Here is a 22,008-nt window from a genome sequence, read left to right as displayed (position 1 = left end):
GAAGAGACAATCACAGGGTCTGTCCACCCCAGAGCTGTCTGGCCCGGCAAGTGGGGTGGGGCCGCCCAGTGCTTTGTGGGCAGAGGGCACCTCCTAGAGCCCGAGGGCTGATCCCACCACAGGGCCACCCTGCCCAGGCTCTGTCTGGAGGCCTGGAGGGAGCACCCTCTTCCCGCTAGTGCTCTGCAGATTGGTGTCCCCACCGCCTCCAAGAAAACCCATGACCGCAGAGCTCCACTCACAGAGTTGGAGCTGCTGGAAAGGTCTCTTGCGACGTTTCCCAGATGAAATAAAGATCCCTCTCAAGTGCCTTTCGCCTCCAAGGCAGCGCCGGCCACACAGAGAGCTGTGTGGAATGCCGTGGCCTCGGGTGCCCAGCCACTGGAGTCACCCCGTGATCCCTCGCCCCCGCCGCCAAAGGCCTGCTTGGCCCATACACAGTGTTTGAAAATTCTGAATTAGCTGCCAACATTTGAAAACGAAGAGGTTTTACATAAAATCGCAATTTCCTGCTTCCCTTGAGAAATCGGAAGCTCTCCTGCAGCTGTCCCACGCTGGCCTGCACCGCATCCACGTGGGCATCCGAGACGCCTGCAGAGATGGGCCCTCTGTTGACACCTGACTCCCAAGCTCTGGGCAAGGTTGCAAGGACATGAGCTCTTGTCTTTGGGGGCTCTGACCTGTCGGGGGCTCCCTGTCGCTGCCCATCCAGCTCTGTGCCTCTTGAGTCTGGCCACTGGGCACAGGCCCCCAAGCCTTCTGCATATGCTTCAGCCTGCAGTTGCCCCCAACTGTGGCTCTGGGTTTGGTGGGTGGGGTTGAGCAGGCCATCACTCCCCTGTCCCTAACTTGAGCCCCCTTGGGCCTTTCAACCCCAAAGACCTGTACTGAGCTGCAGTCAACCCGACCCCAAGTCCCACTCCCCACAGTTCACTGGGGGCTCACCCCTGTGGTCTGGGAATCTCAGGGTGGCCCTTGGTCCTTTGCCCTGTGGGACATCACCTGGCCAGACTGGCCTGGTGCCCCAGCTCTTTGTTCTCCTGACTCCATCACCTGCCCAGCCCACTTGTCCCCCAAGCCTGGCCAGCCCAGCCCCTGCCCAGTGAACCATCAAAACACTGAGGATAAAAATGGTGATAATGGTCCCCCGTGGCACGCCCCACAGAGTCCCTGAAGTTGGTCAAAGTCAGGCTCCAAGCCCCAGGCAGCACTTCTCCCAGCTAGGATGGGAGCTGGCATTTTTACCCGTCCCAAATGTGAATCCAGAGAGATCTGAATAGAATCCTTAAAAAAAAGGCCAGGACACACAGAGACCTTCCCAGGCCAGGACCCCTGCAAAGGAGATGATTCTGGCAAGAGCCACCTCGAGGGTCTGCAGGGCCAAGGTGGGGCAGAGGTGGGGATCGGAGAGGTCTGGCCAGGAGCTCTGGTTCTGGCTCCTCCCTGACCTTGGGTGAGCCTGGATGGGAATCTGGTTCTGCCTGGTGGGCTCTGACCTCCAAGGCGATTACCTAGAAGGACCCCAACACCCTACCTGCTCTATCACTCCATGTTGCATCTGGCCATCCTCTCCATTCCCAGGGCCACCCTGGTCCAGGGCACAGTCTCCCCCAGCCCACGGCAGCAGCCTCCTCCAGGCCCCTGGCCTCTCCCCACTTCCCCTCCTCCATGGAAACGAGGCCATGCCTCTTCCGCACTTATAGCAGGGCACTGCTCCCCGTCCCAAGACTGAGCTCAGAGACCCACCATAATCTTCCCCTTGGGCCCCCCCGCCAGACCCCCAAACAGGCCAAGTCCACTTCCTCAGGACGCTCGCCTGCTGCCTGCACCCGCCCCGCTCTTCTCTCCTAGGAACTGCAGTGCACACTTCAGATCTCAGCTCCACCCTCCAGTCACCGTGTGGTTCCTCGTGGCACTTCCCACCATCTCTAACTGTGTAGGCATTTGTGGACTGACCCCTCCACCATGAGCTGTGAGGTTAGGGTGGAGCCGGGAGGCTGAGTCTGTCTGGTTCGCTAGGGTCCTAGAGCTGGCCCAGTGCCGGGCCCTGCGTGGGCCATCAATAAATATCTGTCGAATGAATTAAGTTAACAAGGGATATGGTTTCCATGGGGCACTTTATGTTCAGAGACAGAGCTTGGTGAATGGGAGGCAGTGCGTGCCGCCTTCCCCCGCGCAGTGTCCTGCTGCCCCAGCACAGCTACCCACATCACCAGTCAAGGCCCACGACCACTGGACAGCCCAGGGACCTGTGGCCCCAGCAACATCCCACCTGCAGAAACCCAAAAGTCACAGCCAGGAGTGTAAAAGCGGCTGCCACAATAAACGTGGGCTCCGGCGGTGAGCCTCAGATGCCTGCCAGGAGCCTCTTCTCCAGGAACGAGGACCGTGTGGCCAGGCTTCCTGGGCAGCTGCACTCATTCTTCCTTTCCATGGATATTTAAGCACCGTGTGCCAGGCACTCCCCCAATGCTGGGAATTCCGCGGCAAGCAGAGGGCTCTCCCCACGGCCAGTGTGCTGAGTGAGCCGAGACATTGTCCTCGCCCCTGCACCAGCCCTGTTTCTGCATCCAGTCAGTGGACAGACAGCCTTCGGGTGGGCTCTAAGATAGCTGGGCCTCTCAGCCCAGGTTCTGGGGTGGATGAGAGGCGCTGCACGGGCCAGCAGCCTGGGTCCACCCTGCTCCTCCCTGCCGCACGCGGGTCAATGGCCTGGCTTCAACTGCAGCTCTGCAACTTACCAGCTGGGCAACCGTTGGTGCCTTGGTTTCCTCATCTGTAATGTGGGCACAATGACAGCACCACTGAAGCCCAGGGCTGGTGACAAGAATCCACAAGATGACGTGCCTCCAGCGCTCCGGAGAACGCCACACATGTGAGCGCCCGACCAAGGCAGGCATCTCCTCTCCCTGGCTCATCGCGGCCCCCACGGCAGTGCTCCTGGGCCTCGCTTCGCTGCCTGCTTGCAGGCTGCCCAGCACATTAAATGACACGTGGATGCAGAGTGCCCATCCTCACGCAGGTCCTCCACCAAGGCGCGTGTCCCCCGACCAGCGACACGGCTCCAGGGCAGGTGAATCACCCGCAGGCTGGGCCACAGAAAGACCGGCTTTTGTGCAACAAAAACTAACAAGACTGAGAAGGAGAGAGGAACTACAGCCTGGGGAGCAGGCTTGCAGCAAGCACAACAGAAAGTCGATATCTAAACAGACGAAGGGCTTATCCTGATATAGAAGACCCGGGGGGAGGAACCGGCAAAGGACTTAAATGAGAAAAGGAGACAGACACAGTCATCAGACGCAGGCAGAGCATCCCTCCTCCCCGGCAGCCAAAGAGGCACAAGTTACAGCCCAGGGCAGCCCTGCCTCAGCGCGGGGCCAGCAGCCCGTCAGCCGGCAAAGGCCCGGGCTGGGGGGATTCGGAGACCCGGAGCCTCCATGGGAAACCGGTCTGGCTCTGCCCCCAGAACCGTGAGTCTGTCGTCTGCTTGGCTCCATAATTATTTCAGTCACTGGGCAAGTACTCCCTGCCGGCTGCTCAGGGCCAGGGCTTGAGGGCGTCTGGGCTGGTTCCGGCCCGCGGCCCACAGGGTCAGCAACAGGCACCCATTCACAGGAAAAGAACGCAAGCCCCTGCCAGGAGGTCCCCAAACCCAAGTTCCAAGAGAGGTTGCACTAGGGGCAGGGCTGTTACCACCATCCGGGCAGTGGCTGTGCAAGCAGCTGACCAGCACTGCCTCTGGCCCAGCTGGGTAGACAGCAGGCTTCTGCCCAGAAGGCCTCAGAAGCAGGCACACAGCCCACCATGCCTGCTCTCACAAGCTTCCATCCACCCCGCCAGGTCTGGGCCCTCCCCAAAGTGACAGACTGGGGAAGCGGGACCTGGCCTGCCAAAGAGGCAAGGGCACATGAATGTCCACAGGGACCCTGGACCTCACACCATGCCCAGCCACCCTGGCCCACAGAGCAGGGCCTCTGTCTCCGAGGCAAGAGGAGCTGCAAGCACACCCCAGAGCCCGCCTGCCTGGGAGGCCGCCCCACGAGTCTGGAAGCCAAATGGGATCAGCGGGATCCCCACCTCAGTCTGAGGCACAACCACCTGCCATCCTCCAGGTTGCTCGGGCCTCTCCTTGATCCCGTCCCTCACACCCATGTGCTGTGAGCTCTACCTGCAAACACATCCTGAACCCATCTACTGGGCCATCTGTCATCGGAAACCAGGACCACCCAGGCCCCTCACAGGCCTCCCTGCTCCCACTGTCACCACTGAGAGCCCTCCCAAGGCTCCCCATCGCCTGGAGAATAAGACCCTGGTCTTACCCCGGCCCCCTACCTGGTACTCCCTGGGCTACAAGCACAAGGCCTTCTCTCTGCACCCCGGTCACACGGGGATGACCCCCCCCCTCAGTGGGTGCCGAGTGTTCCTGTATCCCTCTGTCTGGGGCCGTCTCCTGGGGCTGGGCCTTCCTGCCGGCCAGGGTCATCTCACCCAGCCGGAGTGGCTCCCCAACTTGCCCACCCTCTCTCTCTCCCCTTCTTCCAATTTTTCTTAGTTCTCGGATTTACCCTTCTCTGCAGCACCTGCTCACTGTGTCTCCTGCTGGCCGGTGAGCTCTGGAAGAGCAGGGGTTTCATCCAGCTCATTCCCTGCCAAATCCCCAGCACCTGATCCAGCCCCAGACACAAGGTGGGTGTGCAGTAAGAACGCGTTGAATGAATGAATGAGTGAACGAAAGAATGAAGATGCTGCTCATGGCCTGTGTGCCATCTCAGGAGGACAGTAGTTATTCTTATTAATCCTGCCATGACAAGGGAGAATCACCAGGCACCTGGTCCCTTCCTAGCCCAGATCAGCGCCATCGACCTCCCCGCGCAGGCCCGGCTCCCAGGCCTCCCCACCACCAGGTCCTGGTCCTGCTTCCTCTGAATCCTGAGCCATCATGCAAGCTCTCACCAGAGCCCCGACTCGTCCCAAGTGTGCGCCTTCATCCTGCCTGGACTCCTGTGGGAGATGCTCCAGCTGGACTCCCCACCAGGCTCTCCCCTCAGCCCCAGGCGCATTCCGAGGCCGTGCCCAGGGTCGCGGTGAAGCCGCACCCAGGACTGGGCCCAGGCCAATGGGGCCAAGGTGAAGGCTCTGGGACAGACACCCCCACTCAAGAATCCAGCCCAAGTTCCAAATGTGTGTGTGCACGTGTGCGTGTGCAAGAGAGAGGGTGAGACTGAGGGACAGAAAAATTAAGCCTGAGGGTGGGAGGGAGAGAGGCAGACACCAACATTCCCACCTCAGCGCACGACCTTTCCCAGCTCAGACTTCCTTCAGGGCCAAGTGCACAGCACGGTTTGGTATTAACTTCAAAGAGAAATGGGTCAAGGAAAACTAGAAATTTTTATAGAAAACACTTCAGGCTTGGAGCTCGCTGAAGTGTTTGCCAACCTGCGGAGAATTCTGAGAGGAAACGGGGCCTGTGGTCAGAGGTCTCCAACTGGGACAGGTTGGACCTCAGGCCCAAACCCAGCTTCTGCTTCTGGGTAAGAGCCTTCCATCCCCTTCGGACATGGCTCTCGCTGTCTCTGCAGCCCCATCCCTCTGACGCTGAGTCTCATCGGCCCCTTTGCCTCCCTCAGAGGCCTCTGCAGGGAACCCCTGTGGGACGTCCGTCCCTCTGTCACCCATCGTGTAGACGCAGGAAGCCATGTCTCTTTCACAATTGTCCCATAGGGGTACCCGGGGTGTGGAGGAGGTTTCATCAGGATCCCCAAGGGTATTCAGGCCCAGCACCTCCTGCCCCTCGCAGGCCAGCAGGCACATCTGAAGCACAAACGCCACAGACACAGTAAGTGGTCCCTGGAGACATCACATATCTCCCAGAAACATTCTAGTCAGCTGTACTGGGGACCATGTAGAGCCCACAGGCCGTGCGACAACCAGGCACGTTACTCCTGCCAGTTAGACTCCAGACACCCGGAGCAGAGCACGGCTGCACCGGGCTGCACGTTGTCTGAAGCGGGGCGTGCTTACAGTGTGCAGCAGGAAGCTCTATGGGGGACATTCACAACAGAAATCCAAGGAAAGGAAAGGAAGAGCATCAGTTAATTATGTCTGTGGAAGACACAGCCTTGGAGAAGGGGTGGCGAGGGTGGAGAGGACGCCGGAGCCAGAATCGTAATGACGCGCAGCAGCAAGCATGCAGCAGGGCCAGTGGAGAGCGAGACGAGGATTTGCTTATCTATTCCCACAGTTCCTGTGACCTCACACCCATCCCACAGGTGAGGAAACTGAGACCCTGTGGGCTTGGGTAAGCTGCCCAGGCAGGCACCCTCAACTCAGACCATTCCCCAGCCCCATGCTGGGAGCAGGTGCTGACGTGCCTAGAACCACTGCCTGTCTCTGAGAATTGACCCTTTGTCCGACTTGGAGCTGCAGCCAGGCCAGAGCCAAGCCGCTGTCCCCAGGTCACATTCGTCATCTGTTCAGGTCACGTTTGTCATCTCTGCCTGTTCTTTGCTATGCTCCAGCAAAGAGCTGGGTACTTCCTGGGCCATGTTCACTGGCCAGCTCTACCCCTGAACCAGAGCCTGCACAGAGGTGGGAAGAGAGAGGAAGGGGGAGGGCAAGCCTGAGACATGGGGATCTGGAAATTTAAGTCTGAGGAGAGGAGCTGAGGACATGGGCTGTCTGCGCCAGCCAGGCAGAGCACTAGTCACAGACTTCATCGAGGGGGGCACACCTAGCATCGTCTCTGCCTTCCTGGCCCACCCGGCAGGGCTTCTGAGCTGCAGACCCCAGGCAGAAAGTGCCCCAGCTCTACCAACAGCTCTATAGCGCTCTCCTAAGTCTGACCCCAGACAACTCCAGGCCTCGAAGAATATGCAGCCTAGGCTGCCCAGCGCCCACGCCGCCCACCCTTCCTGGCATGAGGCCACGTCACCACACTGGCATCTCCCACAGCTGTCCAGGGGGCCAGCCGCAGAGCGGTGGGAGCATGGAGACCTCTGCCAAGGATGCGCTCAGCTCTGAAACATGCCTCCCAGAGCCGGGTCAGCCATCTCGGGTTTCACAATCAGAGCCTCTTCTTGGGTTTCCTCTGGTCCCCAAGCCGCAGGCACAGCCCAGGGGAAGAATGAGGAGGAGGAACTGGGAGGCCCAGGAGTCAAGCCCAAGGTGCCCAGACTTTCAGCTGGAACTCGGTGAGCTGGCAACAGCCTACTGGGCAGGGCCCAGGGGCAAGCCCCAAGGAGAGGCCCCAAGTCACCACCTGAGAGTGCTCAGCTACACTCTAGAGCTCTGGCGAATGGCTTAAGAAGTGCCTGGGTTGGGGACACAGGGACAGGCCCCAGCACTGGAACTCTGGCCAGGCCTGGGGCTCAGGGTGCAAAGCCTGCCAAGGGCCTCTCTCCCCTTCCACCAGGGTCTCAGGCTCCAACACTCAGACATGGTGTCGGCTGAACCACGGCCCCCAGGATGCCCACATCCTAATCCTCAGAACCTGTGAGTGTTGTCTTATATGGCTAAAAGAACTCTGCAGGTGTGCTTAAGGACCCTGAAATGGGAAGAGTCTCCTGGATTATCCCAGTGGGCCGAATGTAATCACAAGTGTCCTTATAAGAAAAGCAGAGGGAGTCGGACACAGAAGAGGAAAAGGCGCTGTGAGCAGGGAGACAGAGACGGGAGTGATGCGCCCGAGCCAAGGGATGCGGGCGGCCACCAGAAGCCGGGAGAGTGAGGAAGTGACTGCCCTAGAGCCTCCGCAAGGAACCAGCCCTGCTGACACCTGGATTTTAGCCCCTTAAGATCTATGTTGGGTTTCTGACCTCCAAAACTGTAAGAGAATAAATCTGGGTTGTTTTAAGCCACTAAGTTTATGGTAACTTGTTACAGTGGCAACAGGAAACCCAGACAGACGTCAGTGGCTGCAGGCGAACCCTCCTGCTCACTTCCAGCAGGTCAGTGCCCCCCACCCCTGGCTCCTCACCCCCCAGCCCACCAGGCTCCCTGGCTGGGCCCTCTCCCCCAGGACTCATGCCAACAGCGGAGCCTTGCGCGCTTCCCGCCCCTGGCCAGTCCCGACAGGGCTCCAGTCTCCCAGTGCACATCGCTGCTCTGGCCTCCCTGCCCCTAGCCTGGACCAGAGTGGGCTAGCCAAAACAGAACTGTCAGACCCCCACCCTCCCGGGGCTGCCCGCTACCTGCCCTGGAACATTCGAGGCTGCGGCCCCCGAGAGCACCCAGCATTCACTCTGCCCTCAGCTCCTGCCCTGTGCACCTTCTCTCCGGAGGTGGGCCCTTTGGCTCCTGGGCAGCCTGGAAAACGCCTGTATGGCTCAAGGCAAGGATGGGACAGAGGCACAGAGGGTCAGGAGGGGACTCTGTGGGCGGCCAAGCTGGGCTGCGCTGCATCCCGCACCCTCCCCGCGGCTTTCGTCGGCCGGCAGGCAGGGCGCTCCTCTGCCCGCCAGGGAGGACGAGCGGCCTGACAGCGCCCGAGGCTTGGCACCAGCTGCTTCCGAGAAGGAGGCCGCTGGGTCATGGGCACTGAGCTGTCCGACCGCTCTTCCTTCAGCCAGAGCCGCGTGTGAGGCACAGCCCCACAGGCCGCGGCCGGAGTCTGGGCCCGCAGCAGCTCACAGCCCCTCCATCCAGGGCCGCGCCGGGCTGCAGGCGCCCGCAGGAGCAGCCCATGAGGAGCGCCCAGGCCGCTTCCGCCTCTGCATCTCATAAGCACAGGGGGCCGACGTGAGCCCTGTTTTATTTGGCCCATTGGTGCTTTTCAGAAACTTGAAGGAGCATTTTAAAATCAGGAGAGTTCACACCAAAGTTCTTATTCTAAGGACCATTGATATTAAGAGGACGGCTGCCCCAGGCCCACACACCAACCAGGTCTCAGTCAGGGGGTCAAGGGAGCGAGCCAAGGATGGGCTGCCCTTTGTGAAGGAGTCAGCTCTGCCCTCTGCCCACCATGAGGCCAGGGCTGGGTGCCACGTGCCACTGTGCTTGCGTGGTTTTCCTTTTAGTTGAGCAGCCCGCTCTGCGTCCACGATTGTATCAAAGCAGGGAAGTGGAAGCCAGGCCAAGGGCGGGGTGATCCTCCCTCACGCTCTGCCACCATCCTCGTTGGCCCTGCTTGCCAGGTCCATAGGCCTCTGAGTCAGTAGCCCTGGTCTAGGCAGGCCAGGACTTCCTGCAAACGGCACTGCGTGCCTGACAGAGACCACATGCCCAGGGGGACCCTGTGGGGACCTGCTCAGGCCCCCTTGGTGCTAAGAGCAAGGCTGGCTTCTCCATGCACACGGTCTTGGGGTCAGCCCAGCCGCGGTGTGGCCCAGCCTCTCCAGGCCCCACAGTCTGGCTGAGACTGGACGGGAGTCCAGCAGAGGCAGAAGAAAGGCAAGGGGCCTGCCTGGCTGTGCCCAAGCCCCGTCCCCCAAGGAGGGGGGGATGCCTGCAGCAGTGTTCCTCACGGACACGCGCCCGCTCACTGCATGGCCCGCCTCCTGCAGGAGGACTGATTCACTTCCCGCTTAGGCTGAATGATGGCCCTAAAGATACCTGGGGCCTATGAATGTTACCTTAGATGCAAAAAAGGATTGTGCAGACGTGATTGGATTACAGATTTTGAGACAAGGGCGATCACCCTGGATTATCAAGGCGGGCCCTAAATGTGACCACACGCATCCTCACACAGGAGGGAGGAAGGAAGATTAAACCACACAGAAGAGGAGGCGGCGATGTGAGCACAGAGGCAGTCTGGGGTGACACGCCAAGGAAGGCCAGCAGCCACCAGAAGTGGGAGAGGCAAGGAACGGATCCCCTGTCCCCGCCCCGAGGCCCAGGAAGGAGCACAGTCCTGCCGACACCTTGACTTCAGCCCAGTGATGCTGGTCTCAGACTTCTGCCCTCTAGAAGTGGGAGGGAACAAACTCCTGTTTTAAGCCACCGGGTTGGCGGTAACGTGTCGTAGCAGCCTGAGACTCAGCGAGGAGTGACCTGCCAGGATCACCCAGGGCAAGCGCCGAGCAGGGCTTCCGGCCAGGCTGGGGCTCCTCATTGTGCACCCACAGGCCCTGGCTCCTCCTCAACAACCCCAGACAGGGTTGACAGATGGCAGCCAGGGCAGGGCTCAGGCACAGGCCCAGAACTCACACTGAGGCCCTGTCCACATATGTGTACAAGTGCAAACACACATGCACGCACACAAGTGCAAACACAGACATGCACACACACGTGTGCAAACACCAGAGAGGCCAACGTCACACAGCACCCTCAACATACTGCTCCTGGGTGCAGGGCTGGCTCTGGGGAGAGAACGGGACTAGGGGTGCCAGGGAAAGGCCCAGCCCAGAGGTGGCCTGGAGACACCCCAACTGCCTCTCCTCAAATGGCTGCCCTGGCACCCCAGCCTCGGAGCTCTGCCCTCCGACCGGCAGGGCTCCCAGGCCCAGCAGAGCTCAGCAGAGACGCTTCTGCAATACCCGCAATGTCAGTGAGGAGAGAAGAGGTCCTCCCTCATCCCCCCCAACCCCTTGCCCCCCCTCATACCCTCCTCCAGTGCCTGAGGGCGACACTGTTATGCACTACGCCGCCCAGTGTACACACCCTGGCCTGAGTCCTAGAAGACACACAAAAACCTTCATCTTCCAACCATTTCGCCGGGCAGCCTGCAATCCAGCAACTGACCTCAGATGATGGAGACTCTTAGTGACAACGATGCTCTGAGGCTCCGTGAGTCCCCGAGAACACACCAAGAAGCCTGTTGGCCAATGGGGGAAAACAGGGCAATGGGTCTCAATGCCCTAGAGGAGCCACGTGGGATGTGCGCCGCCCTGCCACCCCCACACCTAGGCAATCTCCCAGACCAGGAGCCTGGGACAGATGTCTGCCCTTCCTCAGAGGGCCCATCATATCCACTGCCCATCAACAAATGGCCAGGGGGCTTCAAAGCCACTTCTGGAAGCTGCCGTGCAGGAGCAGGAGGAAGCCTCCAGTCAGAACCTCCTGCCAGCTTCTGCCAGAGCACATTGATATGCCAGCGTTCCCATCAGAACTCACCAGAAGAAAAGGTCCCCTGGCTTGCGTGCATGCACACACCCGCACACACACACACACACTCTGAAAACCTTTGACAGAGGTCCTGGGGTTATGAGCCCAGCAGCCCATGTCCTCTTGCAGGAAAGAGAAGAAAACACACATGCAGCCCAGGACACTGCTTGTCCTCACCTCCCAGCCACCGCTGAGGGCCCGGCAAGCCCAGGCTGATGGAGAGCTGACCATCTGAGGTCACTGTGGGCCCTCAGCCCAGCCCGGGTTTAAAACGTGTCTGGACCCCCTCCAGCCAGTGATTGGGCCTCAGCCCTGGCTGAGCGGGAACACTCAGGCACATCCAGGGAGAAATGTGCTCTGCAGAGCAATCACCCACACAGGGTCATGCTGACACTGGGCAGGAAGGTCAGGGAAAGGGCACTTGGCCCCAGACCCCGGGGCCTGTGGCTGGACCCACCACCCACAGCCCACAGCCTGGAGCCTACACACCCACAGCTGGGGCCGAGGCCAAGGGCCCAGCCTAGGACAGGCTCCCCTCCCCCACCCCCAGGGCAGCCTCAGCCCCTGACCCACCAGTTGACCTTACCCAGAATCTTCTAGGGCCAGTGGCTTCTGGGCTTATTCTGAGTTTGACATTCCTTTCCTGCGTTCTGAGTTCCAGACTCTCACTGAAGATACGTGGATGGCGGATGGGGGGTAGATTGGAGAGAAGATGCCAAAAGACCAACAGAAGCCCAGAAAATAAGGCAAGGCCGCCAGCCATGGGGAAGGGCTGCCATGTTCAGGAGACAGGCACCACCTGGAATCTGGGACTGGAGACACAGCCCAGGGCACCAGCAGTCCCTCTGTGCAGGCTCCATCTCACTCCACCTGAGCAGGGCCCTCGGGACCATCCTGACTCTTCCAGCCAGCCCAGAAGCACCAGCCCAAAGCCCGAAGTGGCAGGTCCTCAGCTCTCTGAGTCACAGGCATTTACAACCCCACTGGACAGATGAGAAGGCAGAGGCCAGAGGCCCAAACTTGCCAAAGGGCAGCCAGCCAGCAAGGAGCAAGGCCAGGGCCATGATCTCTGGTCTGGGGCACTTCCCCTGCCCAGTTTCATTCCTGCCCCCACCCAAGGGGTCACTCTGCATTCCTCCCACTGCAGAGAAGCCCAAGGTGGAGAAAGAGGTGGGAGGGGCTGAGGCTGCCAGCAGCCCAGGCGACACGATCCATCACCCGGGAAGAAGCGGCTGCCGGAAGTATTGATCTGCTCTGGAGAGCACAGGCCTCCTGATGGAATGATTCCTCTGCAAAGGTATCTGACACTGCTCCTTGAAATTAGCATGGTGCCCTGCCAGGCTGCACCCAATTTATCTGTCAAGCTGAGAAGTCAGAGACCTAAAATAAATGAGCCAGGGCTGCTTGGGGTGATGGCAGTGTCTCAGCAAATCACGGCATGGCTGGGCTGGCCCAGGGGGCCTCCGGGGCTCCCCGTAGATATGCAGATGAGCCTGACCCAAGACCAGGCCTCCATTCCCTGCCTGCTGGCCGCCTGCCAGGGCTGTTGGCAGCCAGGGGTCTAGGACAGGAGGGTGAGGGCTAAGCTGCCCCGCAAGAGTTAGGTGCAATCAAGGCAGCCTCATCCACACCCTGGAGCCCTGGGGACCGTGAGTCTTGCTAGGACCACGGTCAGAGCCCAACCTGGCCTTGCTGCAACCTGGGACACAAGATCTCGAGAAGGCTGGGGAGGTGCGGGCTGCGAGTAGGCCTGGCCTCCTGGAGGCCCTGAGAGGCTGCAGCCAGGACTGACACCATGCCCACCCAGCAGTGCCTTCCACGCTGCTGGGCCCAGAATCAGAGTCTGATTCTAAGCTGAAAAAGACAAAGTGACATGAGTCTGTGTGCGGGCGCCGAGGCTGCCAGGAGCACCTCTGGGGTCTCTCTTCCCTCCATTCCCGGCAGGACCTTTCTCTGGGAGCAGCCAAGGAGGGCTGTCACCACTGCAGGGCAAGCAGGCAGCACAGAGACAGAGGAGAGAGACCGTCTGCAGGCAGCAGACATCCTCTTCAGAAGCAGTCTAGAGACACGGGGCTGGGACTCAGGCTAGGGTGCAGGCTTGGTCTGGGGCCCCCTGCTCCCTGACACTTGTTGGCCTTTAGGTAGCAGAAGGTGGACCCTCAGGCAGCCCTCACTGCCCACTATGGAGGCCCTGGACCTGCAAGCTTGTGGCCCATGTGCACCAGAAGAGAAGCCCTCAGCCCGGCAGCCCTGTACCCCCACCGTGTAGTGCAGTCAGCAAGGGCAGGGCTCAGCATCAGCCTGGGACCAGGCCTGCAGAAGGGGTGCCTGGTCCCCCAGGGGACAGCCAGGGCTCACCACACAGCCCGCCCACCTACAGCAGCCTTACCTGTGTCCAGGGCCTGTGGCCCCCCCAGAGGAGGGGACCTAGGGGTGGGTGGCCGGCGGTACACCACATGCACGCGGCCCTGCTCAGCCTCCTTTGCCACCAGCCCCTTCTCCAGGGGCTCAATGAAGAACTCCTCCTCCTCCATACGGATCAGGCCAGCCTGCAGGGCAAAGAGAAGATGGTTCAAATTCCCAGCGCACAGCAGCCCAAGGAGATAAAGCAGTGAGGAGGGACCAGAGCGCAGAGCCTCCCACCTGGCTAAGAAGGGCCCTGCTGACCCTGCCCAGCCCCCAGCGAGGTGCTAGGTTTGAACCCCAGACCGGGGAGGGCATGGACAGTTGGCCCTAGAGGCCCCATCTGCCTAGAGCCTCCAGGTCCTGTCGCTGAGGCCAGGGCCACTGGACAGTGGTGAGCCCTGTCTGGGGAAGGGGTTCTGCCTGGGTCATGCCCAGCCCAACCCCCAAGTCTCCCCACCTGAGTTTGCAAGACCAACTGTCAAGGACAGCCTGAAGGAATTCCAGTACAGTGACGGGCTTGTGCGGCCCCGGGAGGACACTAAGACGCACCAAATATGGACCAGTGCACCCCACCCTAAGCCAAAAGTCCAAAAGAAAGGTCAAAACTGTCAGCCAGGGGCTGAACCTGCTTACAAACACGTTCAGCTGGACCCACATGATATGTTTAAAATTCTGAACCCAACGCTCAAAATGATGAGGTTTCATGTTTCAAAAATGGAATTCCAGTTTTCCTTGGGAATCACAGGCTCTGACCACACTGCAGTGGATGCCATGGATGGAGCATGTGCCTCTGTGCCTGGCCATGGTCCCCACTGCCCCCAGTGTCTACACCTTCATCCACGTCAGTTCCAGGCGCAGCCTCTCCAGGACTGCACCACTGCCTCCCCTCAGTCCAGTCACAGCCCTGCTTGCTGCAAAGCCCCTGCTGGACTCCCATCTCTGTAGAGATTTGGGCTGCCCTGTACTCCGGCAGTTAAGGCTCTCAGCTGGCCATTGCCCTTCCTGCCCCCAGCTCACACACCTCATACCAGTCACTGGGATGGCCCCATCCTTCCAATCCAGTGAGCACTGGCCTCCTGGCTCCTGAACCCACCAGGCCCTCAGCTTAGGAGGCCCTGCTCCTGCCCCCACCTCAGCCATCTAGTAAATTCTTCCTTCAGTGCCTGACTCAGACAACCCCTAACTGACACCCCGCCCCCTGCAGGCACATGGCCCTGCCCTCCCCCTGGCTATCCTGCTGTCATGTCCCGCCCAGCTTCCACACCTTTGAATTTTTGGTCCATTATCCATAAACTAATGGTCTCACACTGGGAGCACCTACCGTGTCCAACCTGCACGTAGATTTCCTTTAGATCATATACTTACGATCCACTCAGGGTTTGTCTGCTTATCTTTTAAACCAATTTATTGAGGTATGACTGACATGTAAAAAGCTGTACATGTTTAATGTATACAACTTGATATGTTTGGGGTAAGTAAACACTCATGAGATGATCACCACCATCAAGGCCATACACATATCCATCACCTCCCAACGTTTCATCCCACCTCCTTTATTATCATTTTTTTGGTGGTAAAAACACTACCCACTTGGGGCTGGCCCCGTGGCCGAGTGGTTAAGTTCGCACGCTCCGCTGCAGGCGGCCCAGTGTTTCGTCGGTTCGAATCCTGGGCGCGGACATGGCACTGCTCGTCAGACCACGCTGAGGCAGCGTCCCACATGCCACAACTAGAGGAACCCACAACGAAGAATACACAACTATGTACCGGGGGGCTTTGGGGAGAAAAAGGAAAAAATAAAATCTTTAAAAAAAAAACAAAAAAAACACTACCCACTTAGGAAATTTTAAGTATACAGTATTGTTGGCTTTAGCTACTATGCTGTACAATAGATCTCCAGAACTTATTCATCTTACACAACTAAAATTTTGTCCCTTTTGACCATCGCCTCCCATTTCCCCCTCCCCTCAGCCTCTGGGCAACCACCAGTCTGCTCTCTGCTTCTGTGCATTTGACTATTTTAGATTCCACATATAAGTGAGATCATACAGTATTTGTCTTTCTGTGTCTGGCTTATTTCACTTAGCAGAATGTCCTCCAGTTTCATCCATAGTGTCACAAATGGCAAGAGTTCCTTCTTTATAAAGTCTGAATAATATTCCATTGTACATATGTACCACATTTCCTTACCAATTTGTCATCCATAGATGGACATTTAGGTTGCTTCCATGTCTGGCGTGAAAAATACTTCAGTGAACATGGGGGCACACATGTCTCTTCAAGATAGTAATTTCATTCCCTTCAAATATAGATCTGGAAGTAGAATTGCTGGATCAAACAGTAGGTTCTATTTTTTATTTTTTGAGGAACGTCCATACTGTTGTCCATAGTGGCTGCACCAACAGTGCGCAAGGTTCCCTTTTCTCCACATCCTTGCCAACACTTGTTCTCTCTCATCTTTTTGATGATAGCTATTCTAACAGATGTGAGGTGATATCTCATTGTGGTTTTCATTTGCATTTCCCTGATAATTAGTGATGTTGAGCATCTTTTCATGTACCTCTGGTGTCTTCTCTGGAAAAATATTTAGGTTCTTTCCTGATTTTTTAATCATAGTGATTTGTTCTTGTTTTTGTTTTTTTTGCTGTTGAGTTGCATGAGTTCCTTACACATTTTGGCTTTAATCCCTTATCTGATACACGGTTTTCAAACATTTTCTCCCATTCCATAGGTTGCCTTTTCATTTTGATTATTTCTTTTGCTGTGCGGAAGCTTTTTAGTTTGGTGTAGTCCCGCCTGTCCATTTTTGCTTTTGTTGCTTGTGCTTTTGATGTCATATCCAAAAAATCATTGCCAAGACCAATGCCAAAAAGCTTTCCCCTATGTTTTCTTCTAGGACTTTTACAGTTTCAGGTCTTATGCTCAAGTGTAACCCATTTCAAGTTAATTTTTGTGAGTGGTGTAGGATGGCTCCAATTTTATCCTTTTGCATAGGAATATCCAGTTTTCTCAACATCATTTAATGAAGAGACTATCCTTTCCTGTTGAATATTCTTAGCTCCCTTGTCAAATATAAGTTGACCAAATATATTCGTGGGTTTATTTCTGGGCTCTCAATTCTGTTTCACTGGTCTGGCTGTTTTCGTGTCAGTACCATACTGTTTCGATTACTATAGCTTTGTAATACAGCTGGAAATTGGCAAGTGTGCTGCCTCCAGCTCTGTTCTTTCTTAAGACTGCTGTAGCTCTTCAAGGTCTTTTATGGTTCCATAAGAATTTTTGGATTGTTTTTTCTATTGGAACTTGGAATTTTGATAAGGATTGCATTGAATCTATAGATAGCTTTGAGTAACATGAACATTTTAACAATATTAACTCCTCTGACCCATGAACATAATATATCTTTCCATTTATTTGTATCTTCAATTTCTCTCATCAATGTCTTATAGTTTTCAGTGTATAGATCTTTCACTTCCTTGGATAGACTTATTCCTAAGTATTTTAGTATTTTAGATGCTATTGAAAATGAGACTGTTTTATTTTGTTTTCAGATAGTTCATTGTTAACATATAGAAACACAACTGATTTCTGTATGTTGATTTTATATCCTGAAAGTACTGAATTTGTTGCTAGTTCTAGCAATATTTTGGTGGAGTCTTTCAGACCTTCTATATACAATATTGTGTCACCAGCAAACAAACAATTTTACTTCTTCCTTTCCAATTCTGATGGCTTTTATTTCTTTTTTTTTTTCTTGCCTGATTGCTCTGGCTAGAGCTCCTAGCATTCTTGTCTTATTCTTGATCTTAGAGGAAAAGCTTTCAATATTTGACCATTGAGTATGATGTTAGTTATGGGCATGTCATGTGTGGCCTTTATTATGTTTATGCATGTTCCTTCTACACCCAATTTGTTAAGAGTTTTTTTCATGAAAGGATGTTGAATTTTGTCAAAGGCTTTTTATGCATCTATTAAGATGATCATATGATTTTTATCTTTCATTCTACTAATGAGATGTATCAAGTTTATTGATTTTACATGTTGAACCATCCCTGCATCCCAGGGATAAATCTCACTTGGTCATGGTGTATGAGCCTTTTAATGTATTGTTGAACTAGATTTGCTAATATTTTGTCGAGGATTTTTGCATCTATACTCATCGAGGATACTGGCCTGTAGTTTTCTTTTCTTGTAGTGTCCTTACCTGGCTGTGGTGTCATGGAATGCTGGCCTCGTAAAATGAGTTTCAGAATGTTCACTTCTCTTCAAGTTTTTGGAAGAGTTGGAGAGGACTGGCATTAACTCTTCTTTAAATGCTTGGTAGAATTCACCTATGAAGCCACCTGATCCTTGGCTTTTCTTTGTTGGAAGGTTTTTGATCACTGATTCAATCTTCTACTCATTATTGGTCTGTCCAGATTTTCTGTGTCTTCATGATTCAGTCTTGGTAGGTTGTATGTTTCTAGGAATTTATCCACTTCTTCTAGGTTGTCCAATTTGTTAGCTTATAACTGTTCATAGAAGTCTCTCATGATCCTTTGTATTTCTGTGGTATCAGTTGTAACGTCTCCTCTTTTGTTTATAATTTTATTTATTTGAGACTTCTCTCTTTTTTTTCTTAGTCTAACAAAATTTGTCAATTTTGTTTAGCTTTCAAAACACCAGCTCTTAGTTTTGTTGATCTTTTCTATTGTCTTTCTGTTCTCCATTTCATTTATTTCTGCTCTAATCTTTGTTATCTCCTTCCTTCTGCTAACTTTGGGCTTAGTTTGTTCTTTATCGAGTTCCTCAAGGTATAAAATTAGGTTGTTTATTGAAATCTTTCTTTTTAATTGTAGGCATTTAAGACTATACACTTCGCTCTTAGAACTGCTTTTGCTGTAACCCATAAGTTTTGCTGTGTTGTGTTTTCATTTTTGTTTGTTTCAAGATTTTTTTTATTTCCCTTTTGATTTCTTCTTTGATCCATTGGATGTTTAGGAATGTGTTGCTTAATTTCCACATATTTGCAAATTTTCCACTTTTCCTCCTGTTATCAATTTCCAGTTTCATATCATTCTAGTCAGAAAAGATACTTGGTATAATTTCAGCCTTTTATATTTGCTAAGACTTGTTTTTTGACCTAACATATGGTCTTTATCCTGGAGACTGTTTCATGTACACTTGAGAAGAATGTGTATCCTGCTGCTGTCAGATGAAATGTCTCATATGTCTGTTAGGTCCATTTGATCTAAAGTACAGTTCAAATTCAATGTTTCCTTAATTATTTTCCACCTGGATGATCTATCCATTGTTCAAAGTGGGGCACTGAAGGCCCCTCCTATTATTGCATTGTTGTCTATTTGTCCCTTTAGATCTGTTAGTATCTGATTAATGTATTTAGGTGCTCTGACGTTGGGTGCATATATATTTACAATTGTTATATTCTCTCTGAACCGACCTCTTTATCACTATATAATGACCCTCTTTGTCTCTTGTTACAGTTTTTGACCTAAAATCTACTTTGCCTGATATAAGTATAGCTAGCCCTGCTCTCTTTCGGTTTCCATTTGTGTGGAACGTCTTTTCCATCCCTTCACTTTGAGCCCATATGTGTCCTTAAAGCTGAAGTTAGTCTCTTATAAGCAGCATATAGTTGGGTCTTATGTTTTTATTCATTCAGCCCCTCTATGCCTTTTAATTGGAGCATTTAATCCATTTAAATTTTTCACTTGGGAAGCAAGCAGGTAGACAACATCACTTGAGTTGCAGTGTGCTGGTTCTGAGTGCATCCCAGGCTGTATGCGTTCCCACAGCCACTGCTCAAGGGGAGGGACAACCAACTCTATTTACTCCATTTATTGATAGGTAAGGATTTACCAATGCCATCTTGTTCACTGTTTTTTACCGTTTGGTAGTTCCTTTGTTGCTTTCTTCCTCTCTTGCTGTCTTCCCTTGTGAATTTACAATTTTCCACAATGGCACACTTTGATCTCCTTCTCTTTATCTTGTGTGTATATATTGTAGTGTGTGTGTGTGTGTGTGTGTGTGTGGTTACCTGAGGCTTATTTGAAACATCTTATAGATATAACAGTCTATTTAAGGTGATAACAACTTAACTTCATTTGTATACAAAAACTGTATTCTTTTATTCTCCCCACACATTTTATGTTTTTGATGTTACAATTTACATCTTTTTACATTGTGTATCCATCAACAGATTATTGTAGCTATAGCTATTCTTAGTACTTTTTGTCCTTTGACCTTTGTACTGGAGTTAAATGGTTAACACACCACTACATTACAATATCAGAGTATTCTGAATTTGACAGTATACTTACCCTTACCAGTGTTTTGAATATTTTTACATGCTTTCACGTTATTAAATAGCATCTTGTTGTTTCAGCTTGAAGAACTCATTACATCATTTCTTGTGAGGCAGGTCTAGTGGTGGCGAGTTCTCTCAGCTGTTGTTTCCTTGGGAAAGTCTTTATCTCACCTTCATTTCTGAAGGACAGTTTTGCAGAGGAAAGTATTCTTGGTTGGCAGTTTTTTCTTTCAGTACTTTGAATATATCATTCGACTCTCTCCTGTTCTGCAAGGTTTCTGCCAAGAAATCCACTGATAGCTTTATGGGGGTTCCCTTGTATGAGAAATTTTTTCTCTTGCTGCTTTTTAAAAGAAAATATCTCTTTGCCTTTGATTTTAGATAGTTTTATTATGTGTCTTGGAGAAGACTGTTTTGGATTGAAATTTTGGGGTGACTTGTTAGTTTCATAAACTAGGATATCCAAATCTCTCACCAGGTTTGAAAAGTTCTCAGTTTTCTTTCTTTATTCTTTTATCTTATTTTTATAAGCTCTCTGCCCCTTTCTCCCTCTCTTCTCCTTCTGAGACTCTAACAATGCATAGATTGTTTCTCTCAGTGATGTCCCATAAGTCCCAGAGGCTTTCTTCATTCCTTTTCATTCTTTTTTCTTTTTTGCTCTTCTGACTGCATAATTTCAAATGATCTGTCTTCAATTTAATTGACTCTTTCTTCTGCTTGGTCCAGTTTGCCATTGAAGCTCTCTATTGAATTCTTCAATTCAGTAATTGTATTCTTCAGCTCCAAAATTTCCATTTGGTTCTTTTCTATGTTGTCTATGTCTGTCAAAATTCTCATTTTGTTATTAAATTGTTTTCCTGATTTTGTTAAGTTGCTTATCTGTGCTTTCTTGTAGCTCTCTGAGTATCTTTAGAACAATTATTTTGAATTGTTTGTCATGCAATTCATGTGTTTCCATTTCTTTGGGGTCAGTTACTGGAAGTTTACTGTATGCCTTTGGTGGTATCTTGTTTCCCTGATTCTTCATGAGCTCTGTAGCCTTGCGTAGGTGTCTGCACATTTCCAGACTCTATGGACTGACTTCAGTAAATAAAGACCTTTACCTGTGGGTGGGGACACACTGGAGCATGCTGTGACCCTGGATCTAGGGCTGCAGGGCACCAAGTACGGGAGGATGTGGCAGCTTTGGGTCCAGGTTGAGAAGGGGGCATGATATCACATTGGCTCAGGGTGCTAGGGTCCACGACATTAACAACTGTGTGGTCCACGGCAAGCACTGCAGGGGGACCACAGTGGCTGCAAGAGCTGTTGGGGTCCTTAGCAGTGCCTCCAGGTCCAATGGTTAGGGACCAGGGCAAGCAGCAATGGTGGCTGCTGGTATGCACACACTCAGTTGCAGGGGCCAGCTGCAGGTACTTGTGTAGTGGCAGGCCCAGTTGCAGACACACATGCAGTGAGGAGGGCTGGGGCCATCAGTAAGGACTGGGGCCAACTCCAGGCACACTAGCAGCTACAGGGACTCTGGCTGTCAATGTGCACTCCCATGGCTGCAATGTCTCACCACAGATGAGCACACCGCAGTGGAGACTGATGACAGGAGTCAGGTGAGTGGTACACATGTGCACAGCTGGAGGGTCTGGCCTTGAGTGCGTGCATGGCACTGGGGGTCAGCCACAGGGGTCTAAGCTGGCATTTTGCACTCACATAGCCACAGAGGCTGAGGATGGGTAGGGGGCAGGGGATGAAGCTGGAGGGACTGAGGCAGCTGGTATCTGTGAATATGAAAACCAGGGGGGCAAAAACCTCAGCCATGAAACCTGCAGAGGTCTGCAGCAGTTGTGTGGTCGCTGGTTTCTTCAGTGGTGAGACCTGCTGGGGTCCTCCAAAGAGCATGCCACTGGGAACCATGAGGACTCCCTCTGTGTGGCTGACACTGGCAGCCCTGTGCCCTTCTTCCTTGTTCCTAGCCACCTCTAGATATCTCAGCTTTGCTGGTCTCTGGGTGGGGTGTAATTGAAGCAGGTCCTTCGTGTGGTGCTCCAAAAGGCTGGGGAAGCTGGTCACTCACTCTGCTCTGCCTTTCCTGGTGAGGGGAACTCTTTCTAGCTGGAGTGCCCTCTTGGTGCTTAGTAGGGCCAGCCTGGAGGACAGAATGACGCAGGCAGATGAAGCCGTTCTTCCTTCCCTTCCCATGTGGCCAGTCTCAGGGTTTTGTTCCACTGTGTTGCTGAAGTTTCTTAAGTGGACTCCTGAGT

General features: G+C 53.4%; 1 protein-coding gene across 2 annotated transcripts in view; it reads right to left on the bottom strand.

Annotated features, from left to right (window-relative positions):
• ADAMTS2 (ADAM metallopeptidase with thrombospondin type 1 motif 2) overlaps positions 1-22,008 on the bottom strand; it is a 216,608-nt gene that overhangs the window by 137,907 nt on the left and 56,693 nt on the right. For both annotated transcript variants that reach the window (XM_070516920.1, XM_044777535.2), the window contains exon 3: positions 13,430-13,589. In XM_070516920.1, coding sequence (XP_070373021.1) covers positions 13,430-13,589 — 160 coding nt within the window. The remainder of the gene's footprint in view (positions 1-13,429; positions 13,590-22,008) is intronic.

Source organism: Equus asinus, chromosome 9 (assembly GCF_041296235.1).
Source record: "Equus asinus isolate D_3611 breed Donkey chromosome 9, EquAss-T2T_v2, whole genome shotgun sequence".
Lineage (NCBI taxonomy): Eukaryota > Metazoa > Chordata > Mammalia > Perissodactyla > Equidae > Equus > Equus asinus.
Note: the sequence above shows the minus strand (reverse complement) of the source record. Positions and strands in the feature narration are given on the sequence as shown.